The sequence below is a fragment of the Zosterops lateralis genome (assembly GCF_965231275.1).
Source record: "Zosterops lateralis genome assembly, chromosome: 2".
Classification (NCBI taxonomy): Eukaryota; Metazoa; Chordata; class Aves; order Passeriformes; family Zosteropidae; genus Zosterops; species Zosterops lateralis.
This window is the reverse complement of record NC_139763.1, coordinates 38588748-38609474: the sequence shown is the minus strand read 5'-3', so window position 1 is coordinate 38609474 and position 20727 is coordinate 38588748. Positions and strand designations below refer to the sequence as shown.

Here is a 20727-nt window from a genome sequence, read left to right as displayed (position 1 = left end):
GATAAGCTTTGATCATGACTTCAGTACAATGTTGAATACCAGCTCTTCAGTAGTTGGTATTGCACCCATTGTTGGCTTAAACATAAGACTTAAGTGATGTTGATAAGGAAGGATAATGTTTTATTAAACCACTTTGGTGGACAATCTGTCCTGAGGGGGAAAGACAAAGTAATTGTTCTCTAAACTCGCTCATGGAAATACTGCTACTGCCATACCTTAGTTCACTTCAGTGGCAATTCACTCAGCCAGGAAAAGCAGATACACTGAAAATGAGGATTTTGTGATATTTCTATTTAGACACTGTAATTTCAGGGAAGTGGGGAAGGTGTTTACATAATGTGGTGGAGCTGATATTTTTAATCTTTTGGATGTATTGTACTGTCAGATTCTTTATTAGTAGGATTAAAATAATTGGTGTTAGAGACTAAGTATCCTCATTGTACACATTTTTAGAGTAGTTTTGTATTTTGAAATGCTTCAAAAAATGGCTTTACAGCTTGTTTGACTACTATTTGTGTTTTCCTTTTGGCATACAGAGTAGATGAATCATCAAGTTATGACCTGACATACACAGATGTTCATTTTAAACCTGGTCAGATCCGAAGGCACTTCATTGATGTTCCACAGGGAGCTACGTGGGCTGGTAAGGAAAATAACCATGTTAACTAAATAAAAAATAGCATCTGTCAGATGTGACAAAGTTTAAATAATTTTGAGTTTTGCCTGAATAAATCCTGAAGATTTTGGCCCATGAGTATGTAAATATTTGTTTGATTTTTAAGGTCTTAGATTAGTGATTTTGAGTTATTTCATGGTTTTTGTTGGAGTAGGATCTTGATTCTAAGTCTTAAAGAAACCAGCTAATAACAATCTGAAGTGGTTGTGTATACCTGGAGGAATGTCCCATGTTTATGGAAAAGTATCACTGTCTGAGGCTTACCTAGTTTATAAGGTATATGGATGTAGTGTTGAAAGAAATCATAACTGAAAAAAAAGTGATTTTCATAATGGGTAAAAAGGTCATAATTTTGCAAGAAGGAAAAAAAGAAGTGTTTTTCCTTGTCTTTCTTTGTGAGATTACTAAGCAATAATCCTTTCAAAAATCTTTCATTTAGACTGAAGTTAGTGGTAAGACTCTTAATTTGGAATTCAACACTCTGTCCTATACAGATGATACATCTGTACTCTCTGATTAATTTTGACCATTTAATTGAGACATATTTCTCTTCACCATCCTCTGAACTTAGCTGGTTTTCCTTTAACCTGAAAGGGCTTTTGAGATGAACTGATATATAAGCATTTTTCACATTACCCACTTGGGGTACTGCATAACTTCTTAAATTATGAATGACTTGTGTAAGTAGTGTTTCTCTGGTGAATCTCTGTTTCTAAGGTTCTTGTGTCTTCAGATTAAATTTCTTTTTCTTTAATCTAGAAGTGACAGTGTGTTCATGTTCAGCTGATGTGACTGCCAAGTTTGTACTTCATGCCGTTCAGCTCGTAAAACAAAAAGCCTACAGAAGTCATGAGTTCTACAAATTTTCATCCTTACCAGAAAAAGGCTCAGTGACTGAAGCATTTCCTGTCTTAGTAAGTTACCTCAGGGTGGGCTAAATAAAGTAATCTATCAGTGCAGTATAACATAGCTTATTTGGGTTTTTTTTCCCTGAGAAAAACCCGAAACTCAAGACATTGTGTGTTTGTTACAGTAGTCAACACATTGGATTTTCAGTTTTGAAAATATCTCTAATAGCTAATGTTTCTGAGCTATTTAGTAATACAATACATATTAATCTCTTCAATTTATTTGTATGTGTTTATACAAAGCAGTTTGTTTCCTTTTCAAATAGGAGCCATGACTTGTTGAGTAGTTGAGCATATTTTGCCTTTAGTGGTTAATGCAGTAGTCTGGGACATCTTCATTTTGAAGCCTGGGTAACCGACTGGCTCACATCGACACATCCTAGGTACAGGAGTCTTAGCTTGGATAGTGCTAACTCAAGAGTCCAAAACAGGGAATGAACTAGCAGTTCAGGGGTATGGATAACAGTCTCCTTCTCAGGTTTGTCCCCTGCTTTGCTCAGTTTATTTGTATAGCTCTTATGCCCAAAGAGTAGTTACAATTTCTGTGCATTTCAGTCCCTTACCCTCTGCGGAAATATCAGGTGGGGGGACCATAAGCTATGTTGGTCCCATTGATACACTATTTCATCATGTTATTTAAAAACTGAAACAAGAAAAACCCAGAAAACCCCACCAACCAGGCAAAACCAAAGCTAACCAAAACCTCTCAAGTTGTGTCCTCTTACTTAGGGAGAGAGTGAAATCTCTTTTACATGAAATCTCTAATACGTGATTTTTAGGGGACAAACATTAAACTGATCTATGAACTAACCTGTCTGCCTAGTTTGAGGGATAAGAATGGAAGACAGAACGTTTAAAAGCAGTACATTTCTGTGTAGGGTGTACCCTGGGACTCTTTGTTTTGAAGCATTTGTCAGTCATGCTGTTTTGTTGGAATTGTCTTGTGTTTTCTGAACCAAATAATGTTTTACTTGGTACTGTACAAATCTGTATAATTGCAGTTAACTGGACATAAAAGGTCTTTTTTGAGTTCTACTCTGATCTTTTTTTTAGCTCGGGTTTAGGGAGGCTGGGGTCAATAGAAAAGGAAGATGGGACCTGGAGTCTAACTTTGTGCTTTTGTTACCCAGGCTGGAAAAACCATTGAATTTTGTGTTGCTCGGTGGTGGGCAAGCCTTAGTGATGTTAGCATTAATTACACCATTTCTTTCCATGGTGTCCTTTGTGGTGCTCCTCAGCTAAATATGGTAAGTTTTCCAGAGTGCTTATGTTGAATTATTGTGAAATCCTATTATTTCTCAGAAAAAAAAAAAAAAACCAGCTTTCTTTCCTACTTGCCTGTATTTAGAAACAGTGAAAGTGTTTTTGTACATGAGACTTTCATGTTCTCTATTAAAAAATGTTAAATAGGAGTTCAGTACCAGAGAAATGCCAGTTACCATTATTTATGATTTTTCTTCTATATCTTTTTATTATAAACCAGTAGGGAAAAAAAACCCAAACAAAAAATGTGAACTCAGCACCAGTAGAAAAAACATGCTAAAAGGCTGAAAATATAAACGTACTTACAGTACCAAGTGTTTTATGTAAATAAACTTTGCTGGGACCACAGTTTTTGAACTTGAGTATCTAGACTACCATTGCTAAAACAACAGCACTCTCAATCCCATATTCAGAGTAAAATTTTGTTAAAATTTATTTTCTATTCAGTGTTCTGTTTAGATATGGTGATTGACTTGAGATTCATCACTTAGGGCAGTTGAAGGTACAGTGGGTGGGGCAGCATCATGATTCCTAATGGTCTGTGATACTAAAGGATTGAAAAACTTGCTTAAAATGTTAGTGTGATATCTACAGTACTTTTGTCTTGGTTCTGTGTTCTCTGCTGTCCTATGCAGCCTGGCTGGGCTTGTCACTGCCTCCCTCAGGAGAGAGCTCTTTGAGAGCTGGTACCTACAAGAAGCAGCACCATACTAATCTGTCTTGGCTCCTGCCCTTTTTCAGCTAAAGGCCAGAACCAACTGTAGCTGTCCTGTGGGTAAATTTGGATGTGTTCAGGCTCTAAGAGCTGAATAAACTGAAGAAGGAAGAGTGGGGGCAGTGTGTTAAGGTACCAGGTCTTGAACTGGTAGAACAGAAAAAGAAATAGCTGTTGGTGATGATGTGCACAGAAGCTGCCCCCAGCCCAGCAGGATTATACTGAATAAACAATGGACAGTGAAAAATAAGAGAATACAAATAGTCTTGCTGTTATTTTATGAGCACCAGTAACTCATGAAATAAATTTCAATAGCACTCATATACTAGTGTCTTTATCATGGGACACTGCTAGAAATAAACTTTTTGAATTATTTTGCCCATCACCAGGTCTATGTATGCAGTATTGTTTCTCTTTTGCAGAGTTAATCTATTTGGTAATAATAGTCCTAGGAAGCACCATAAAATACTTGTTTTAATATTCTATATTGTATATATTGAATTACATATTGAAAGTAAATCATCCTAAATGCACAAACAAATGCAATCCTGCCTGAAGTATGACTTACTAGTTCTGCACAAAGTATTTAAATTAGGAACAGAAGAAAATGAACACAACCGGAGCTTAAGTTTTATTTATATAAGTTTTGCAAGTCCCAGTATTACATGCTGTTATAAAATAGAGATGCATTTGTGACACTTTGAAAATTATTGTTAAAGTATAAACAATTACAGCTTATATTGTGTTTTGAGGGTTGTAACAGGTGGTCCCCATCTGATGTTGTAAGTGCACAGAAGTATAATTGTTCTGTACTCTTCTCGTAGCACGCTTCAGAAGGCATCGTGCGGTTTGATGTTCAGTCCCTGCTGAAATATGAAGATATTGCTCCGTGCATAAATCTGAAAAGCTGGGTTCAAACACTCAGGTAGAGTTTCCGGGGAACTGTTTGGGGAGACTGGGAAAACTCATATGTAGAGTTAAAACAGTAACACATTAGCAGTGAAATTCAGGATTACAAAAATATTCCTGTCAAATTCAAAGTAGCTTTGAAAACACCAATAATTTCTCAGCATTCTCTTCTTTACAGTTAATTTCCCAATACAAATTACTTTCCTTTAGCCAATTTGAAAGAAGAAGAATTTACGCAAATATTCCACTGCTTTCAAACACTTAGAGGCAAAAGATACTTAATATCTAAAGAAAAATACTGTAGAGTTACTGGGGTTATTACATGCTACTGTTTGTTACCTTGTTTTTTTCATTTTGTTTTGGTTTTTTTGAGGATTTTCTTGCCTAAGCAGCTGCTTGGGATCCTGCCAAATTTTGACCTGGGAAGACTGTGCTCTCTGTCTTGCTTGATTAAAAGTATTTCTGTAGAATCTGGTGCAGATTTATTTATTTTTTTATGCTGATTTGGAGTAAGAACTGTACTGGAAAATTTCTAATCAGTGCAGCAGTGATTAAAGTTGGTCACTTCAGAAGGACAGAGAAATGCCATGTGGTTCAAGTGGCACTTTTGAGATGTAGAACAGACAATTTCATAGTGGTCATTAATCCAAAATTTTCTATTATTTGGACCTGTCAGTGGAGACCTTGGTGTAACTGGAATTGAGGTTGCCAGGAGTTCAATGAACATATCACCTCATGTTAGATTCAGAAATAATCCGTTTGATGTACCCTAAATGAGGAAATAAAGCAGTCCTTTAATGCAACTTTGCCTCATTCTTGGTTGGAAGAATGGAAATACTCTTTGTTCTTTGTAAGGCACTCATTTGTTCATAGTAAATGAACTGCAATTAAGTAAACTATGGAGAAATATTTATGTATTTAAATTCAGGCAGGAATAGTGTCTCTTGAATGAAATAATGAGTCATAACATAGAGGGAAAATTACTGAATGGTTTTTCATTCTGTCTCTTATTTCAAATGCTAGGAGACAGGGTGAATGTTAGGGAAGCATATCATGTGTGGTATTACTCAGTTCTTAAGGCTTCTGTCAGCAGTCTATCTAGTGTCTGCTAGACAGGGAAACGTGGGTTAAATGGACTTGTGGTCTGAGCCAGCACCCGTATCTTACGGGGTGACTAGTCTGTGCCCTTGCTGATGGAAGAGCTGGCAGAACCTTAGAGACAAATTCTGATCATGCAGTTAGAGGTTATCTGATCTAATGAATGAAATGTAAACTTAAATGATACCAGACCACCCTGATTCTACTATTCTTTATTTCTGAAGCTTAGATTTTTCCTATATTATTATTTTGTTTGTATTCTTTGACATTTGAGGTCGAAGGTGTTTGGCTGCCCTGAACTTTGGCTACTTTTCCCAACTGTATCTCAGTTAACACAGACTTTCTGTAGTGTACATTCTTCTGTGTCAGAAATCTCAGATTTCTGTAAGGCTTTGTACATTCTCTTAAAATACAACCTTCTGTAACAAGGAATTATCAATTGTTCTGTCTTCTAATTGCGGTCCCATTAATCTTTCAGTTACGAATACAAGTACTGTTTTCAGCACGGGTATTAGAAGTGTAACCTGATTTTTTTTTTTTTTTTCCTTAAACATTAGCGGCCTTTAATTTGGAGCATTTGGGCATGCTTACTACATTGTCTTCTATTTTTTTTTGGCAGTGTCTGTAGTGCTGCTAAACCTTGTTTTTAGACTGACATAAATTTTAACTGAGGAATTTATGCTGCTTGGATAGTTAAACTAGATGAGATGTTATGGCATGTGCTGAATTCAGTTGTACCTCAGAACGTGTTTCTACTTAAGCAAGACAAATGTTGATAGAGGATACTTGTTTCTCAAGAGAACCTTTTTTTTTTTAACTGCAGACCAGTGAGTGCAAAAATAAAACCTTTGGGCTCCAGAGATGTTTTACCAAATAATCGTCAACTGTATGAGATGATTTTGACCTATAACTTCCATCAGGTAAGGGTTATTGTAGTTGGTTTTTTTAAGTTATTAATAAACACAGCATGTTTTCTAAAACCAGGCCTTAATTTAAACTAGCTTTCTCTCAGAAAGGAGGTCTAGAGTCACATTCTAGACTCTCTGTAGTTAAAATTCTGATTTGGTCCACTTTAAAAGTTACTGTTGTTTGAAACAGGCTACAATTCAGTTATCTTATTGAATATGCATGTAAGGACTGTACCTGTTCTAATCTGTAGTAGATTAAATGCCTTTACTTTTCTTTTAATAGCCTAAGAGTGGAGAAGTAACTCCAAGCTGTCCACTTCTTTGTGAATTGTTGTACGAATCTGAATTTGATAGCCAACTCTGGATTATTTTTGACCAGAATAAAAGACAAATGGGTTCAGGAGATGCCTATCCACACCAGGTACATAGTAATGTATTTATTTTACCTTTTGTTTACTGCGAACTGTGAAAGTATTGATTCTTTTTCACCTCCCAGGCCTCCTGTTGGCTCTTTACATTTTCTGACGCATAGTTTTCCTGTTCTTATATATTCACAGGAAGACATACAAGGTTCAATGGTGATGTATTTGTATCAAAAAAAGGCAGATTTGTGTCCATAAAATAGAACGTGATTTTTTTTTTCTTTCCTGAGGGAGGAGAAAAAGGAAAAGCTGTTAACTTCTGATTTCCTGTGATTTTGCCTTGTGCTTTTCAAGAAATGAATTTAAAACCGTGTTGTTCTTTGTTTCAGTTTTTTTACAAAGACAATAACTTAAACTTCTCTGTGCAGGGTGGAAAGGATCCATTATTTTTCCTGTAGTTTGACTTGTGTGCTGATAGAATAGAGGCTTCTGTAGTCCTGAATGCTGTCCTCTGTGCTGTTGATATCTTCAAACAGCCTCTTTCATGCTTCAGCTTTGTTTGCTTCCTGTTGCCATCTTTGAAAGGGAGTTTTTTGCCCAACACTTGTGGGTACTCTATCCTTTATGGGAATCTCTTTCTGTCTTAACAGACTGTGTGTCTGGATCATGGAGGAAGTAGAAAGAAATTTAAAAAAAAATTAAAAAGGAAAAAAAGACATAAGACACATTTTTCATAATTTTTTGTTTTGAAACTGTTTTTTACCAATCTAAAATCACAGTTGAACATCATCAATGTAATGGTAATTTTGATAGGTTGATCATTCTGGAAGTGTATGAAAGATAGTTTCAAGAGACATGCTTTAAATATTATAAATTATTTTCAGAAATTGCATTGTGTAAACTTCTGTTCCTTAACCTGCATTTTTAAGATGCTGTAAAATCTAGACATCACCATAGTGCTTTGATACTTAGACATGGTGGACTATGATGCTGTAAATCTCTGGTGTTGTACATCGTATGACAGTTCTAAAGCAATTCAAAATTATTTAATCCAGGAAGAAATACCAACAGGAAGCATGACTAGCCCAGGAGAAGGAGGTTCTGGGAGCAGGGTAGTTCTGAGTTACTGTTCCTTTCTACTCGGGGCTGCCTTCTCTGTTGCTGCAGCAGTATCAGAAAGGACACTTAGCATCCTGCTGCTCAAAACAGACACATGTTGCCCTGTTGGTTGATAAAAATGAAAGAATGTTTTCAAAACTAAAAATTTCAGAGTCTGGAGGTTTTTTTCTTGGGTGATTTGGGATGGGGAGGGATTCTTAGTTTTGTTTTTGTTTTTTGGGTTTTTTTTTTAAGTAATGGGGAGATGATGTTTTCTACATATTCCTGAGTAACAAGCTCAGGCCAAAGAATCTGTCAGCTCCTTTAACTGCCTCTCACAGGAATACTGGGTCCCTTGGTGTGAAAATTGGTACAGTATTTGAGACAGCAGCAGATTCTGTGATCTAAACTGCAAAGCACCCCAACATAGTAAATTGATAGCATATCAAGGCAAACCTGCAGAAGTTTTCAAGTGAAAGCTTAACGGGAGTTCTGATTATTATTTTAACAGTTAAATTAGTATTAAAATAGGAACAAATTATGTCAGTCTGTTTTGTTATCTGAAAACTCAATTTTTTTTCAGTCAGTACAAAATGCATTTTGGCTGCTATGATGTCTTGAAAGCGCTCTTGTTTTCAGGACTGATTGCAAAACCAAGCAATCTAGTATAGTTTAAATGCCTAGAGCTGTACGGATCAAGAACACAACAGTCTTATTTCTGGGGTTTGGAGGTTTATTTATGAATGGCGAAATATTTAATCGTGACATTTATGAGAATTTCTTTCTTTCAGTATTCTGTGAAGCTGGAAAAAGGAGATTACACTATTCGGTTACAAATTCGTCATGAGCAGAACAGTGAGCTGGATCGCATCAAAGACCTGCCATTTATTGTTTCTCATAGGTTGTCTAGTACCTTGAGCTTAGATATTTATGAAAACCATAGCCTTGCACTCTTAGGGAAGAAGAAGTCCAACAGTTTGACTTTACCACCAAAACACAGTCAGCCATTCTTTGTTACGTCTCTTCCTGATGACAAGTAAGTTACAAAGTGTTGTTTTTCTCATCTGCATCTAGGCAGCTGCTTCTGCACCTCCCTTAAATAATACTTTAACAGTGTCTGCCTGTCCAGGCTTGGTAATTCTTCATGTTGCTCTTTTCCTGTTTGGCTTCTTTATTGTACTTTCCATGGAACCGTAGTGAACCTGGTTATAACACTGAACTTACTTTCTTTAAACAGGATACCTAAAGGAGCAGGACCGGGATGTTATCTTGCAGGAAGTCTTACTCTGTCTAAAACAGAACTTGGAAAGAAAGCTGTGAGTATATGAAATGGATGACAAGGATTTTTTCTGAATTTTTTTCTAGCAAGCAAATGGCATGCCAGAAAGTGCTGAATTGTATGGGGTTAGTACTTTAAAGAGCATTAGGTTTGGTAACATAATACATTTTAGAAGCAGTTGTTTCATTATAAAGTCAGTGTAACTTCTAAGCAGTTCTGTTATTATTTTCATCTTTTAATTTCAAATATAATTGTGTTTTCTGAATTTTGAGTTTTAATTATTTTGCTCTGAAATCTTTTATTTCTAGAAACAACTGCATTCTTGATGTGGAGCCTTTAAAATTGACCTTATGTAACTCCCTAGCTTAATGGAATTTTTGAATGAAAAATACGTGCATATAGTGTTATGTGCATGTTGGTTCTGTAATACCCTTCATTGCATGTGTGCAATATTCAGCAAGAACACGTGTTTTCTAAACACATATGTTACTGTTACCAAGCAGTAGAAATTTTGCTGACTCAGGTGCATAAACAGATTTTCTTACCTGCTGCACACTGATGTTGTCAACCACTAGTATGATTGTATGCTTCAACAGAATGGTATTAAGATCTGTGTTTGAGGCTAGAAAAAAAGAGATGAAGGATCTTTTTTTGCTCATTACACAGTATCCTGTGAAGTTTTTTAACTTGTATAGCTACCTAATGCAACAGTGATTATAGTAACTATATCACTTTTCTATGTATCTGATGCTACAGTGTTTAGAAGATTCACTTAGCTGTTTTTTAAACAGATTTTAAGCCTGAGACTAAATTTTGGTCAATCTTAGTGATTGTTAGTATTCAGAGGTAGTTGAGCTATGTCCATATATCACCAGATGTGGCTGAACAATTTATAAAACTAGTAGTAGTATCTTCATAGAAGATAAGTTTCTGTGAGTAGGTTGGCATGTACCTTTAGATCTTGTTGAGCATAAACGTTTAGTTAATTCAGTCTGAATTGGTTGTACTTTTGAGGCAGAATGCATGTAACTGCAGGTGAGAATGTATCAGGAGAATTTATGTATCAGGAAAAACCCAGTAACTAGGAGCTCTGACATACATAGTTTATATTTCTTTGTGATTCCTGTGAGGTTGCAAGTGTGCTTTTATGAAATCCATGATTAATCCATTACACTAGTGTAATTTAGTTTCCCTAGCTAGAACTGTGCACTTCCTTGAACAATTGGTTGCAATCTTGCATGTTTTATTTTAAAACCAGACTAAGTGGCTATGTGCAGTGGTTTCTGGGATCGGAAGCAGGAGATAGGTAGATACAGCCTGTCAAATTTAATGTGATGGAGAATACTTAAGATCTTACACAGAAAGAAATTCTAGCTGAGGTGTTTCTCATGTCATAGCCCAAGGCATTACTGTTATGGTCGTATTTCAATGGAAAAAGGATGGTATCAAATAGCATCTGATACTTTATGCTGCCTTTAGTGAACCTCAGTATGTACCAGGAGACAGCAAAAGAGGACTAGGCAGCAAAGTTGTCTAAGTCAGTGGATGGATGCAAGGTAGGGGAAAATGTATTTAATTTGTCTATGTTTATTATGAAATAGAACAATGCCACTAAACAGTCAAAAACCTAAAATTCTAAGTGAATTTCTGTAATTTATTAATTGAAGCTAAGTGGTTAACAACACTTGCTTATATTGCAGGAGTAATGGAGTGTATATACAGTGATGCATTGGTTTGTTAATTTTAAAAACCTGAAAGAGCATGCTTTAAGAGCATGTTTGTTTATAGATGTGAATCTCTAAAAGTTGGAAATCTATAGGTTGGAAGTATAACTATAACTGTACAGAGAAGGTGTCTCCATCCTGTGTGGTGTGTGCATGTTTTCTTACAGTATGTTATTCTAACTCCCAGGGGCAGTCTGCAGCAAAGCGACAAGGAAAATTTAAAAAGGTACTGAATGTTAGTTTTTGAAAAAGATATACTGAAGTCTTTTTGCATATGACTTAAAGAATTTGTCTACCAGTCTTGGTTTTTAATTTGTCTCCTTCATCTACTTGCTTAGACCTGAGTTATTTACTTCAGCACCTTAAATATGCTTACTGGTAGAATGATAAAACACTCCTGTAACACATAGCTGAGAGGCACGTGAGCATCTGTATACTACAATAAGTGCTGTAAAAATGCATGTGGTGTTAGTGGTCTGCAATTTTTCTTGATATTAAATACTCAGGAATGTTCAGTGTTTGTGGTAAAGACTTTTTGTGGCAAGTGTTTCCGCCTATTCTGTCTGCAGATTGAGAATCAGTTGTGAACTTAACACTTGGAATTGAATCACTGAATATCTAAGTGTATTCCCAGTCTACTAAATTGAGAGTTATCTTCTTTACAGTCATAAAAAACATACAGTAGGAAGCTAGAGTTTATGTACAGTAATGCAGCAGTAGTAGTATTCACAGAATGAATTTTGGAGCATGTATAAAATATTTTAGAAAGGGGATGACTTTTAGTATAACACTTTAATATTGTGCTTTCTTGTATTTTCACATCAGGTAATACAATATTTTGCCAGCAGTCAATGTGAAATAGTTTATTTAAAAGAATGCAAAAATACATTTCACTAGACTACCTACATAAGGTTACTGGGTTTTTTCTTATGTTGTAAAGGTATTTACTTACTGTTGATTTCAAGGTACTTTGTTCTGGAGTGACGTGCAGATTAGTCAGGATTCTTGTCAGAAGACCTGAGAACCATGAATAACATAGTTTATAGTTGTATTCTGTTATTGTGTGAAGAGTAAGCTGGAAACTGAACCTGCTAACTTATTCTGGTCCTGGTGTCATAACCATGTGGGAATGAAATTAGGCTTTCCAAGAGAGATTTTAGTGTATGTTCTGAGTTTTATTTTTATACCTGAAAATCATGCAGATCACTTTCAGAAAGATAATTTGAAATCCCATATGAATGTATGGCTTCCTAGTAAATAGAGTATAAGATCTTCACTAAATGAATCTCTAACAAGGGAATTAAATTCCGATAATAATACAATTTAGAATAACAAAACCTATTAAACAGATTCCAGAGGTTGTGGGTTTTGGGGGTTTTTTTTTTGTTTTGGGGTGTTGGTTGCTTGGTTTTGTTGGGGTTTTTCTGGGAGAGTTTTTTTTTGTTTGTTTGGTTGGTTGGTTGGTTTTGAACAGAGATTTGTATTCAGATCTGAGCAGTAAAACCACCCAAACCAAAATAAAAACTATTCTTCTTGTTACTTCCATCTATTACTCATCAGTGTACTAACAGCACATAAACTAGTGGATTAATGCAGGGCTTCATCTTCAGCCCTTTGCTCTTCAGCATCTTCATAAATGGCTTGAACACAGGACTGGAAGGGATACTGAGCAAGTCTTCAGACAAGACTAAACTGGGAGGAGCTGTTGTCTCCCTTGAGGGCAGGGAGGCCCTTCAGAGAGACCTCGATAAATTAGAAGGTCAGGCAATCACAACCCATACGAAGTTCAGCAAGGGGAAGTGCTGGATTCTGCACCTGGGATGGAGCAACCCTGGACATACGGTGCAGGGAGGAGAATGAGATGTTGGAAAGCAGTGCCATGGAAAAGGGACCTGGGGGTCCTGCTTGATGGGAAGTTGAACATGAGTCAGCAGTGCTGTGGCAGCCAGGAGGGCCAAGTGTGTCCTGGGAGCATCAGGCACAGCACCGGGGGGATTGTCCCACCCTGCTCTGCACTGGGGCAGCCTCATCTTGAATATTGTGTGCAGTTTTGGGTGCCGCAATATCAGGAAGACATCGAACTATTAGGGAGTGTTCAAAGGAGGGCAACAAAGATGGTGAAGGGACTATAGGGGAAGCTTTATGAGAACCGGCTGAGGTCACTTGGTCTGTCCAGCCTGGAGGAGACTGAGGGGAGACCTCATTGCAATCTGTAACTTCCTCATGAGGTAAACTGGGGCTACAGGCACTGGTCTCTTCTCTGTGGTGACCAGTGGCAGGACCTGAAATGACCTGAAGTTGTGTCAGGGGAGATTTAAGTTGGATATTAGAAGAAGATTCTTCACACAGAGAGTGGCTGGGCTCTGGAACAGGCTCCCCAGGGCAGTGGTCACAGCACCAGCCTGACAGAGTCCAAGAAGTGTTTGGACAATGCTCTCAAGCACATGGTGTGATAGTGCAGGTAGTGCAGTGCAGGGCCAGAAGCTGGACTTAATGATCCTTCAGTCCTTTCCAACTCAGCATATTCTGTGAAACAAAACGAAGTGTATTTCAGAGTGTTGTTCTGTAAAAGCTCCCTCCAATAATCAATGCATTTTTCTGAGAATGCAACTCAGAGGCCTTCCTAGTTTAAAAATTTTGGTATTTACCCTGCCCTGTCATAAGTTTACATGCAGTTAAGATGTATTCCAGCACAGAAAACTTGTTTATATATTTCTTCAGTGATTCAGTCAGTCAAGAAAGTATATGTAGATTTTTCAGACACGGGTCCAGGCCCTCTTGAAAGGTTAGTAGCCCTCTTTGCCACAAGGGCACACTGCTGGCTCATGTTCAACCTGGTGTCCACCAGTCTGCCAAGCTGCTTTCTGACTGGATTGCCCCCAGCATGTACTGTACCTGGATTAATTCTTTTCCACATCTTACACTTCTCTTTGTTGAACTTAATGAGACTCTTGTTGAGCCAGTTTCTGCAGCCTTTTGAGGTCCCTCTGGATGGCAGCAGACTCCCTGGCATACGAGCCACTCCTGCAGTTCGGTACCACTGGCAAATGTGCTGAGGGTGCCCTCTGCCCCATTGTCCAGGTAATCAGTGAAGGCATCAAACAGGGTTCAATCCAGAATTGACCCCTAGGGCACACAATTAGTTAGTGACCTCCAACTGCATGTCACTGATGACCCTCTGGGTCTTGGACGTTGAGCAGGTTTCAGTCCACCTGACTGCATCTCTGTTTTGCATAAAAGCAGTTTGTGGTTATGGCAGGAAATAGCAGCCTAGTTTTCCAAAGACAGTTAATTCTTTTATAACTGTACAAAAATGTTAAGGGTTCTCTCCATATAATAAACAAGTATCTTTGTTTTCATTTGTAATGCAGTTACAATCTGATTACTTTTTTTCCCTTGTCTCCAAGCTTTGTCCAGAACATAGTTAGAATGAAAAATATATCATTGACTTTTTTGGGTCTGTAAGAATAATTTTTTGTTGGTTTACATAATGCAGCATTTGAACATTTAGCCAAGGGATGGAAGGTTTCTACACCTTTTTCCCTATTCTGCTGTTCTTTCTTCCAATTTAAAGCAAAAAATGCATTATGCAGATATTGATAAGTACTAGTGGAAGACTTCTAAATACCGTTGTGAAGTCAGATGTAAAAGGATGACTTCCTTTTAGCATTAAGACACTATCCCTGTTTAATCATGAGGCATTCAAAACTAGGATGAAGTATGCATCTGATACAATTTTGTGTAAGCCTGCCTGGTAACTTCAAGAAGCTTAATTAATTTCCCATTAAATGAGAGTTGCCATAAAAATAAGCAACACTGCACAATATTGTATGCATCTTAAAGGAGATTCAAGTTCCATATGTATATTCATCTGTATGTGCAGATAGACATTAATAAGAAGATACTTACTAAATGGAAAATGAGACCTGGGATGTGTTACTGGAGGGAGCTTTTTTCTCTGCGGTTAGTTTTGCTGTGAATGCTTTGAAGTACAAATAACAGTAGTTTTAAATGTGCTTTATATGTAAAGTACTAGAAGTTGAAACACCAGACAGAAATCTAAATTGAAATCTCGAAGCCAAATTAACTGTTAATTAAGCTCTTTTAAGAGGTGACTGTTTGGATGGCACTGTGCTTGTCTGTAGTTTGTAGTTCAGTTAAAAATAAACCCAGTGAAGCTTACGAGGCTCCACAGAGTACACTAACCAAAGTACATATCGTGTATGCTTCCCAATTTCTCAATACTGCCTATCTTTTTAGAGGATAAATTTGAAAGTTTCCTTAAAGTATTTTTTTCAGTGGATAATATGCTCACTTGCTGTCTGTCTATAGCTCTCTATTTTTTTATAGTTATATATAAAATTGAAATCCAGTACACTACTCTAGGAATTCTGTTCCTGTCAGTGAGAAATTGGAATAAGAACAGATTGGAGTGTTGAACTGTGAAGAGCTGCCTTTCTTCTCCTTAGTCTGTAATGATGAATGTTTCTGTATTGGCAATGACTGTGCCATTCTGAGATCTTCTGGTGCCTAGGGAGTTGCCAAGTGTTACAAATGATCCTAGTGTCTGCAGATAAAATAAATAAAGAAGCCTTCAGTCCGTCTTAATGCCCTGTAATAGTTAGTTAAATGTGATAATAACCTAAACTTTTTTTATCCCATGAAATAAGTTTTAGGTCTGTGGAGAAGTCTGCTCTGTAAGCTCCTTTGGGAGGAAGGTGCCTGAGTCTGAAGTTCATTGTTTTCCTTTCAGTGGTCATAGCTTGTAAAGCTTGCAGAACCTTGTGAGACCAAAAGTACCTCCATGAGAGAATGGGGAGATGACATTTTATTGTTGATGGTTTAGCTACATAGGGTTAGTCTCTGAAAATGCAAGTGTTCATCCCCATAAGTGAGGGTTTGTTAATCCAATTATGTTTGGTTGAAACTTAAACCAGAGTTGTAGAGCTGCCTTGAAGAATTGAGAGGTCATCTAGATATGTAACTCCAAAAATATGCTGCCAAGTGAAATGAAAATGGACTTTCAAAAACAAAACCCTCAACTACTGGAAGAATATTTCTTAGAAAGGCAGGTTTCTTTCTTAGGAAATACTAGTCTCAATAGAGGACATCTTCTAGAAAATATTGTAAATTAAGATTTTTGTGCCAAACTAGCTTCTTAGACTTCTTAAAATGTTTGGTGTGCTTTAGTGAATTATATTGTTGCTTTCTACTATTCTAATTACCTTAGTGATCTCCACACCATGTTCCTGACTTCTGTATCTTCCTGTGTGTATTTACTTCCATCACCTGTTTTGTCATGCTGGTCTAGGTCTTGCTGGAGGCTCATTTAGGTGTATTGACTGGTTGTGCACTTTATACTTTATACTGCATGTGTGCAGGATGGTCCCTGTGAAAGCTACACTTTAATGCAGATTAGTTATCTAAACTAGTTTTCAAAAAAAAGTATTTAAATGTCCATGTTGGATTCTCTTATTACATATTAAGTAGCTGTAAAAATTGTTTTAAGGGAATATTGAAATCACTTTTACCAGTATTGTATACAGGAACCCACCGCAAGATGGGTTTGAACTATAAGTTCAAATAAAATTTTTCTGCAGCATGATTTTTGAATGTTTCAGAAGTTCAGTGTTGAAGTTCATTATTGCAGTTTCTGTCACCATTTTACTTGCTATTTAAGTAACTTTAACTTCATCTTGTACACAAGGGTTCATTTTACTACACAACACTGACCTGGTTTATGGGAAGCATTCCCACAAATATATTCTGGAACAATTGGTAAGAATAATGATATTGCCACAGTAATTGAGCGTGCAACTCAATATTTTGCACTCAATATGTTGCAACCAAATAGTGGTCTCTAGAGGATTTAAATTTATGTGATCTTTGTGGAGTACCCTGTATGTAAAGTAAAGGGACATGTGCCCTCACTGTTTAGGGAGAGGCATGTTTAAAGATTGCAACATTAAAACCAAGAGGAACAAATGGCCTCACCCAGCAGTTTGATGTTTGAGAAGCAATGGATGGAATCTAATGCTACCTTATTTGCAAACTTATATGTAAGTTGTCAGGAAATGGACTTCAAGAACATGGTCTGAGTTAAGATTTTCCTTTTAAATAGCTATAACTGTTTTTTTCATTGTGGTTATTGACTAGTATAACATGAACTCAAACTATAGTGATATTTCTATGCTACCATTTAAAGATAAAAAAAAAAGTCTTGCTGTTGTGTCTACTTAATTAGAACTGAGAAACAGGTGAAACTGGAAAGTCTGTGGCAGCAAACAAAATCAGTTGACTGTGGATACATCAGCTAATTCAGTATGCACATGGAATAAATAGTGTCTTGGGAGGAATAAACATATCCTGTGACATGTTTCATGTTTATCATGCTGTGGTATTATTTTTTAGAATTCAGCCATTTTTATTAATTTGGTTTTTTTGCCAGATTTGTAGGATAGGAGCTCTGTCTTTTTTCACTTACCCTTTTAACCAAGTTATTTGCTTTTTTATCAACAAACAAACAGAAAACCACCTTCCTTATTCCCTAACTAATATTATGTTAAATTTTGTGAATGTAAAAATGTCAAAGTGGCTAAATTTTAGGCTTTCTTTTCTTATACCTAGTGTGCTGTTTTAATATTTACATCCTTGCATTGCTTAGAATAAAAGCTTAAAGCAGTTCCTGAATTTTTACTGTCTAATATCTTTGCTCTCAGAACCCTTACTCACTATGCATAGCTCAGAGTAGTTGCTGGCTATGATTTAGCTTTCATATGGCATGAAAAAAGGTGTACTGTATCCCTCTGAGTATGTGTCTCTTCTCCCACCTCCAGGATGTCCTTACTGTTCATTATCATCTGATACCATCACCATCAAAGAGTAAAAATGGCAGCAAAGAGAAAGAAAAAGAACAGGAAAAAGAAAAAGATGCAAAAGAAGAATTTGCTGAAGCTTTAAGAGACCTAAAAATACAGTGGATGACCAAGTATGTTTGCTATGATTACTACACAGGCTTGAAGCAGCTTGAAGTTCACAAAAATACTCAGAATCTGTACTTTCATGCTATATCCTGCTCTCTTCTAGGCTGGATACCACTGACATGTATAGTGAGTTGAAAGAAGCGTTTCCTAATCATCTTCCTCTGTATGTTGCAAGACTTCATCAGCTGGATTCTGAAAAGGTTATTTAACACTTCTTCAACTTGATTTGTCTCAATACACCCATGTAGCCTAAACAACAAAATCTTTCTTTGTGTACATTTGAACATGAAGTGACTGTACTCAGTATTAAAAAGCAGAAATTTCTAGTTAAAGGTGTCTCTCTTGACTGTGATTTATTTAACCCCATAGCAGAATAAAAGAAAGTATGCCTAACCAAAGTGTGTTTGCTCATCAAGTTATGCTTTGTTCAGTTAAACACATTTTAAGTTTTCTTACTTATTTAGTCTATAGCAGTTTTATTCTGAATAGTGGCTACTGAGACAAACACACATCCTATTCTGTTCCTCTTCTGGACTGGTAATTTCTCCTGGCAGCATGACTCAGACAGCTGAGGACAGTAACCCCCTGAACTGACACAGCTAAATCCAGCTTCCAACATTGTCCTCAAAAATGAGACATTTTTTGAAAATGAAAATTTTTCTTTTCATTTGGTTTTGATTTTATATTTCTGAATATTTTATTTTCTGATTTTAATAACTAATACATCATATAACAGTACTAATTTGTACTGAAAGGTGATTTTCTTTCTATAAACTCTGCATTTTGCATATTCCAACCTCATATTTCACAGTTTGTTTTCAGTTAAATGGACTAAGTACGCAGGAAATCTTGAAGACTTTCTGGGGTGTTCTAAGCAAAATTTGAATGAAGTAGAGAAAAGAATATGTTGAATTATCAAATGTTATTTTTGCATAGCTTTGCAATCTCCCTAATGTTACTAGAATCAGCAATGGCATAGTGTGATTTCAGGGTGCTGAACATCTTTTTATTCATCTTTTAGGAACGAATGAAAAGACTTGATGAAATCGTTGAAGCTGCAAATACAGTAATCTCACATATTGATCAAACAGCATTAGCAGTATATTTTGCCATGAAGACTGATCCCAGGCCTGATGCAACTACTATAAAAAAGTACCTACCCAGTAAATAATTTTCCTGCATCCTATTTCTGTAGTCTATGTACTTTGTCTCTGCATGTAAGAAATGGAATGACTGTATCTTTTTTTGATAACTTGTTTTATTTTTTTATGGCACAGGCAGTTTAAAATAATATGACTACACAATTCTTGTGTTCTCTTACTATATCTCCAGAAATGCAGGGACACTGAAACTTCCAATCTTTTATTTATTCAATAAAATAAACAAGGGTTCTTTCAGGATTTATATGTATGAGAAAAATGGGATATTAAGTTGTGGTGTCAAGTTTAATCCCTCCTTCAGATGGACCACAGGAGTATCAGTAGAAGTATCTGCTTTGAATGCTGCTTGCTTTCCTTTATATTTTGCAACCTATCCCATCTGTATTTGAAGACAAAATTTACGTTAGCCTAAGAAGTAACTGCTTGCAAGAGATTTCATTTGTGAAAAGCACGGTGACCATGCTTCAGAGTATTTTTGAGACCCATTGTTCTTTAATTTTAGATTGTTCCTCTGTACTATCAGTATGTATATCCTTAGGAAGACAGTATTTTGAAGGTGACGCCTTAGTCTGGAGGATAAGCAATGGATTTTGCTGTGTGTAGCATGGTGCTGTTTTAGTAACAGAACAGCAGATCTGAATATTAGGCCCTTAAAATGGGAGATGCATCTTTGTTGGTTATCTATTAAAAAAACAAAGTTCAGTTGTAAAGCTACGGACGTCTGTTCTAGCTATCCTGAATCCAGATTTGTATGTAATTCTAGAATTGCTGATATAAAAGGAAAGCCTTGACATAATAAACTTAATTCTAAACGTTTCTTGGTAAGTTGATCCACTAGGTCATGTGTTTTGAATATAACATCTGAAATTAAACACCAAATTCAATGGTGCTTTAAATGGATGCAATTCCTTTGAAGTCAGCAGAATTATATCTGCTTATGTTAGTAGTGGATTTGGCTCTCTGTTTATAATGCCAGGAACTATAAAGCTGTATTTCTAGAAGCTGACTTACTTTCAGAGTGCTGAGTTGCCCTTGCCTTAAATCATCTAAGGCATTTCATACTTGGAAGAATGATTGGGTCTCTTTAATGCATAGTGTCTTTAGGTAATCTTTTATGATTAGTTTAATTTATAGTAAATAGCCTTGTGTGTACTAATTACTGTAAACTTTTTAGCTTAAACTGAGTTAGCACTGTTTCTGTTCTTGGGGAGGTATCTGCAAAAGATTCTGAATATTTTTTGTACTGTTTCTTTTTCTCCCTAGTGAAATGGAGAAACAGAAGAGTACTTTAGTGGATGCACTTTGTCGAAAGGGAAGTGCGCTGGCTGACCAACTTCTTCATCTGCAGACCCAAGAAGGGGCTGCTTCCAGTGATGCAGAAGGCAAAGATGAGGATCATGAGAGCTGCTCAGAAGCTTTGACAGAGACATTCTGGGAAACAACAAAATGGACTGATCTTTTTGACAGCAAGGTAAGAGACTAGAGCTGGTTTTATTTTTAATTTGCATGTTGGGTTTTCTGATGGTTTCTTCTGGAATTATGTACTGCCTTTGTGTGCACAGCCTTGAACATTCCTCCCTTCTACTTTTCCATGATGTCCCTGTTGTTTTGCTTCCTATATAACCTTTTTCCACAGAGATTTTG

At 36.5% G+C, this 20727-nt stretch overlaps 1 protein-coding gene across 2 annotated transcripts in view; it reads left to right on the top strand.

The window, feature by feature from the left end:
• Positions 1-20727, top strand: part of TPP2 (tripeptidyl peptidase 2) — a 49890-nt gene that overhangs the window by 22108 nt on the left and 7055 nt on the right. The window contains exons 16-28 of one of the 2 annotated variants that reach the window (XM_083855384.1): positions 537-643; positions 1436-1590; positions 2715-2831; positions 4387-4487; positions 6393-6489; positions 6761-6898; positions 8729-8973; positions 9175-9253; positions 11128-11166; positions 17777-17928; positions 18027-18123; positions 18945-19075; positions 20347-20554. In XM_083855384.1, the coding sequence (XP_083711510.1) occupies positions 537-643; positions 1436-1590; positions 2715-2831; positions 4387-4487; positions 6393-6489; positions 6761-6898; positions 8729-8973; positions 9175-9253; positions 11128-11166; positions 17777-17928; positions 18027-18123; positions 18945-19075; positions 20347-20554 (1666 nt within the window). The remainder of the gene's footprint in view (positions 1-536; positions 644-1435; positions 1591-2714; positions 2832-4386; positions 4488-6392; positions 6490-6760; positions 6899-8728; positions 8974-9174; positions 9254-11127; positions 11167-17776; positions 17929-18026; positions 18124-18944; positions 19076-20346; positions 20555-20727) is intronic. The other variant, XM_083855385.1, reaches the window with a different exon arrangement.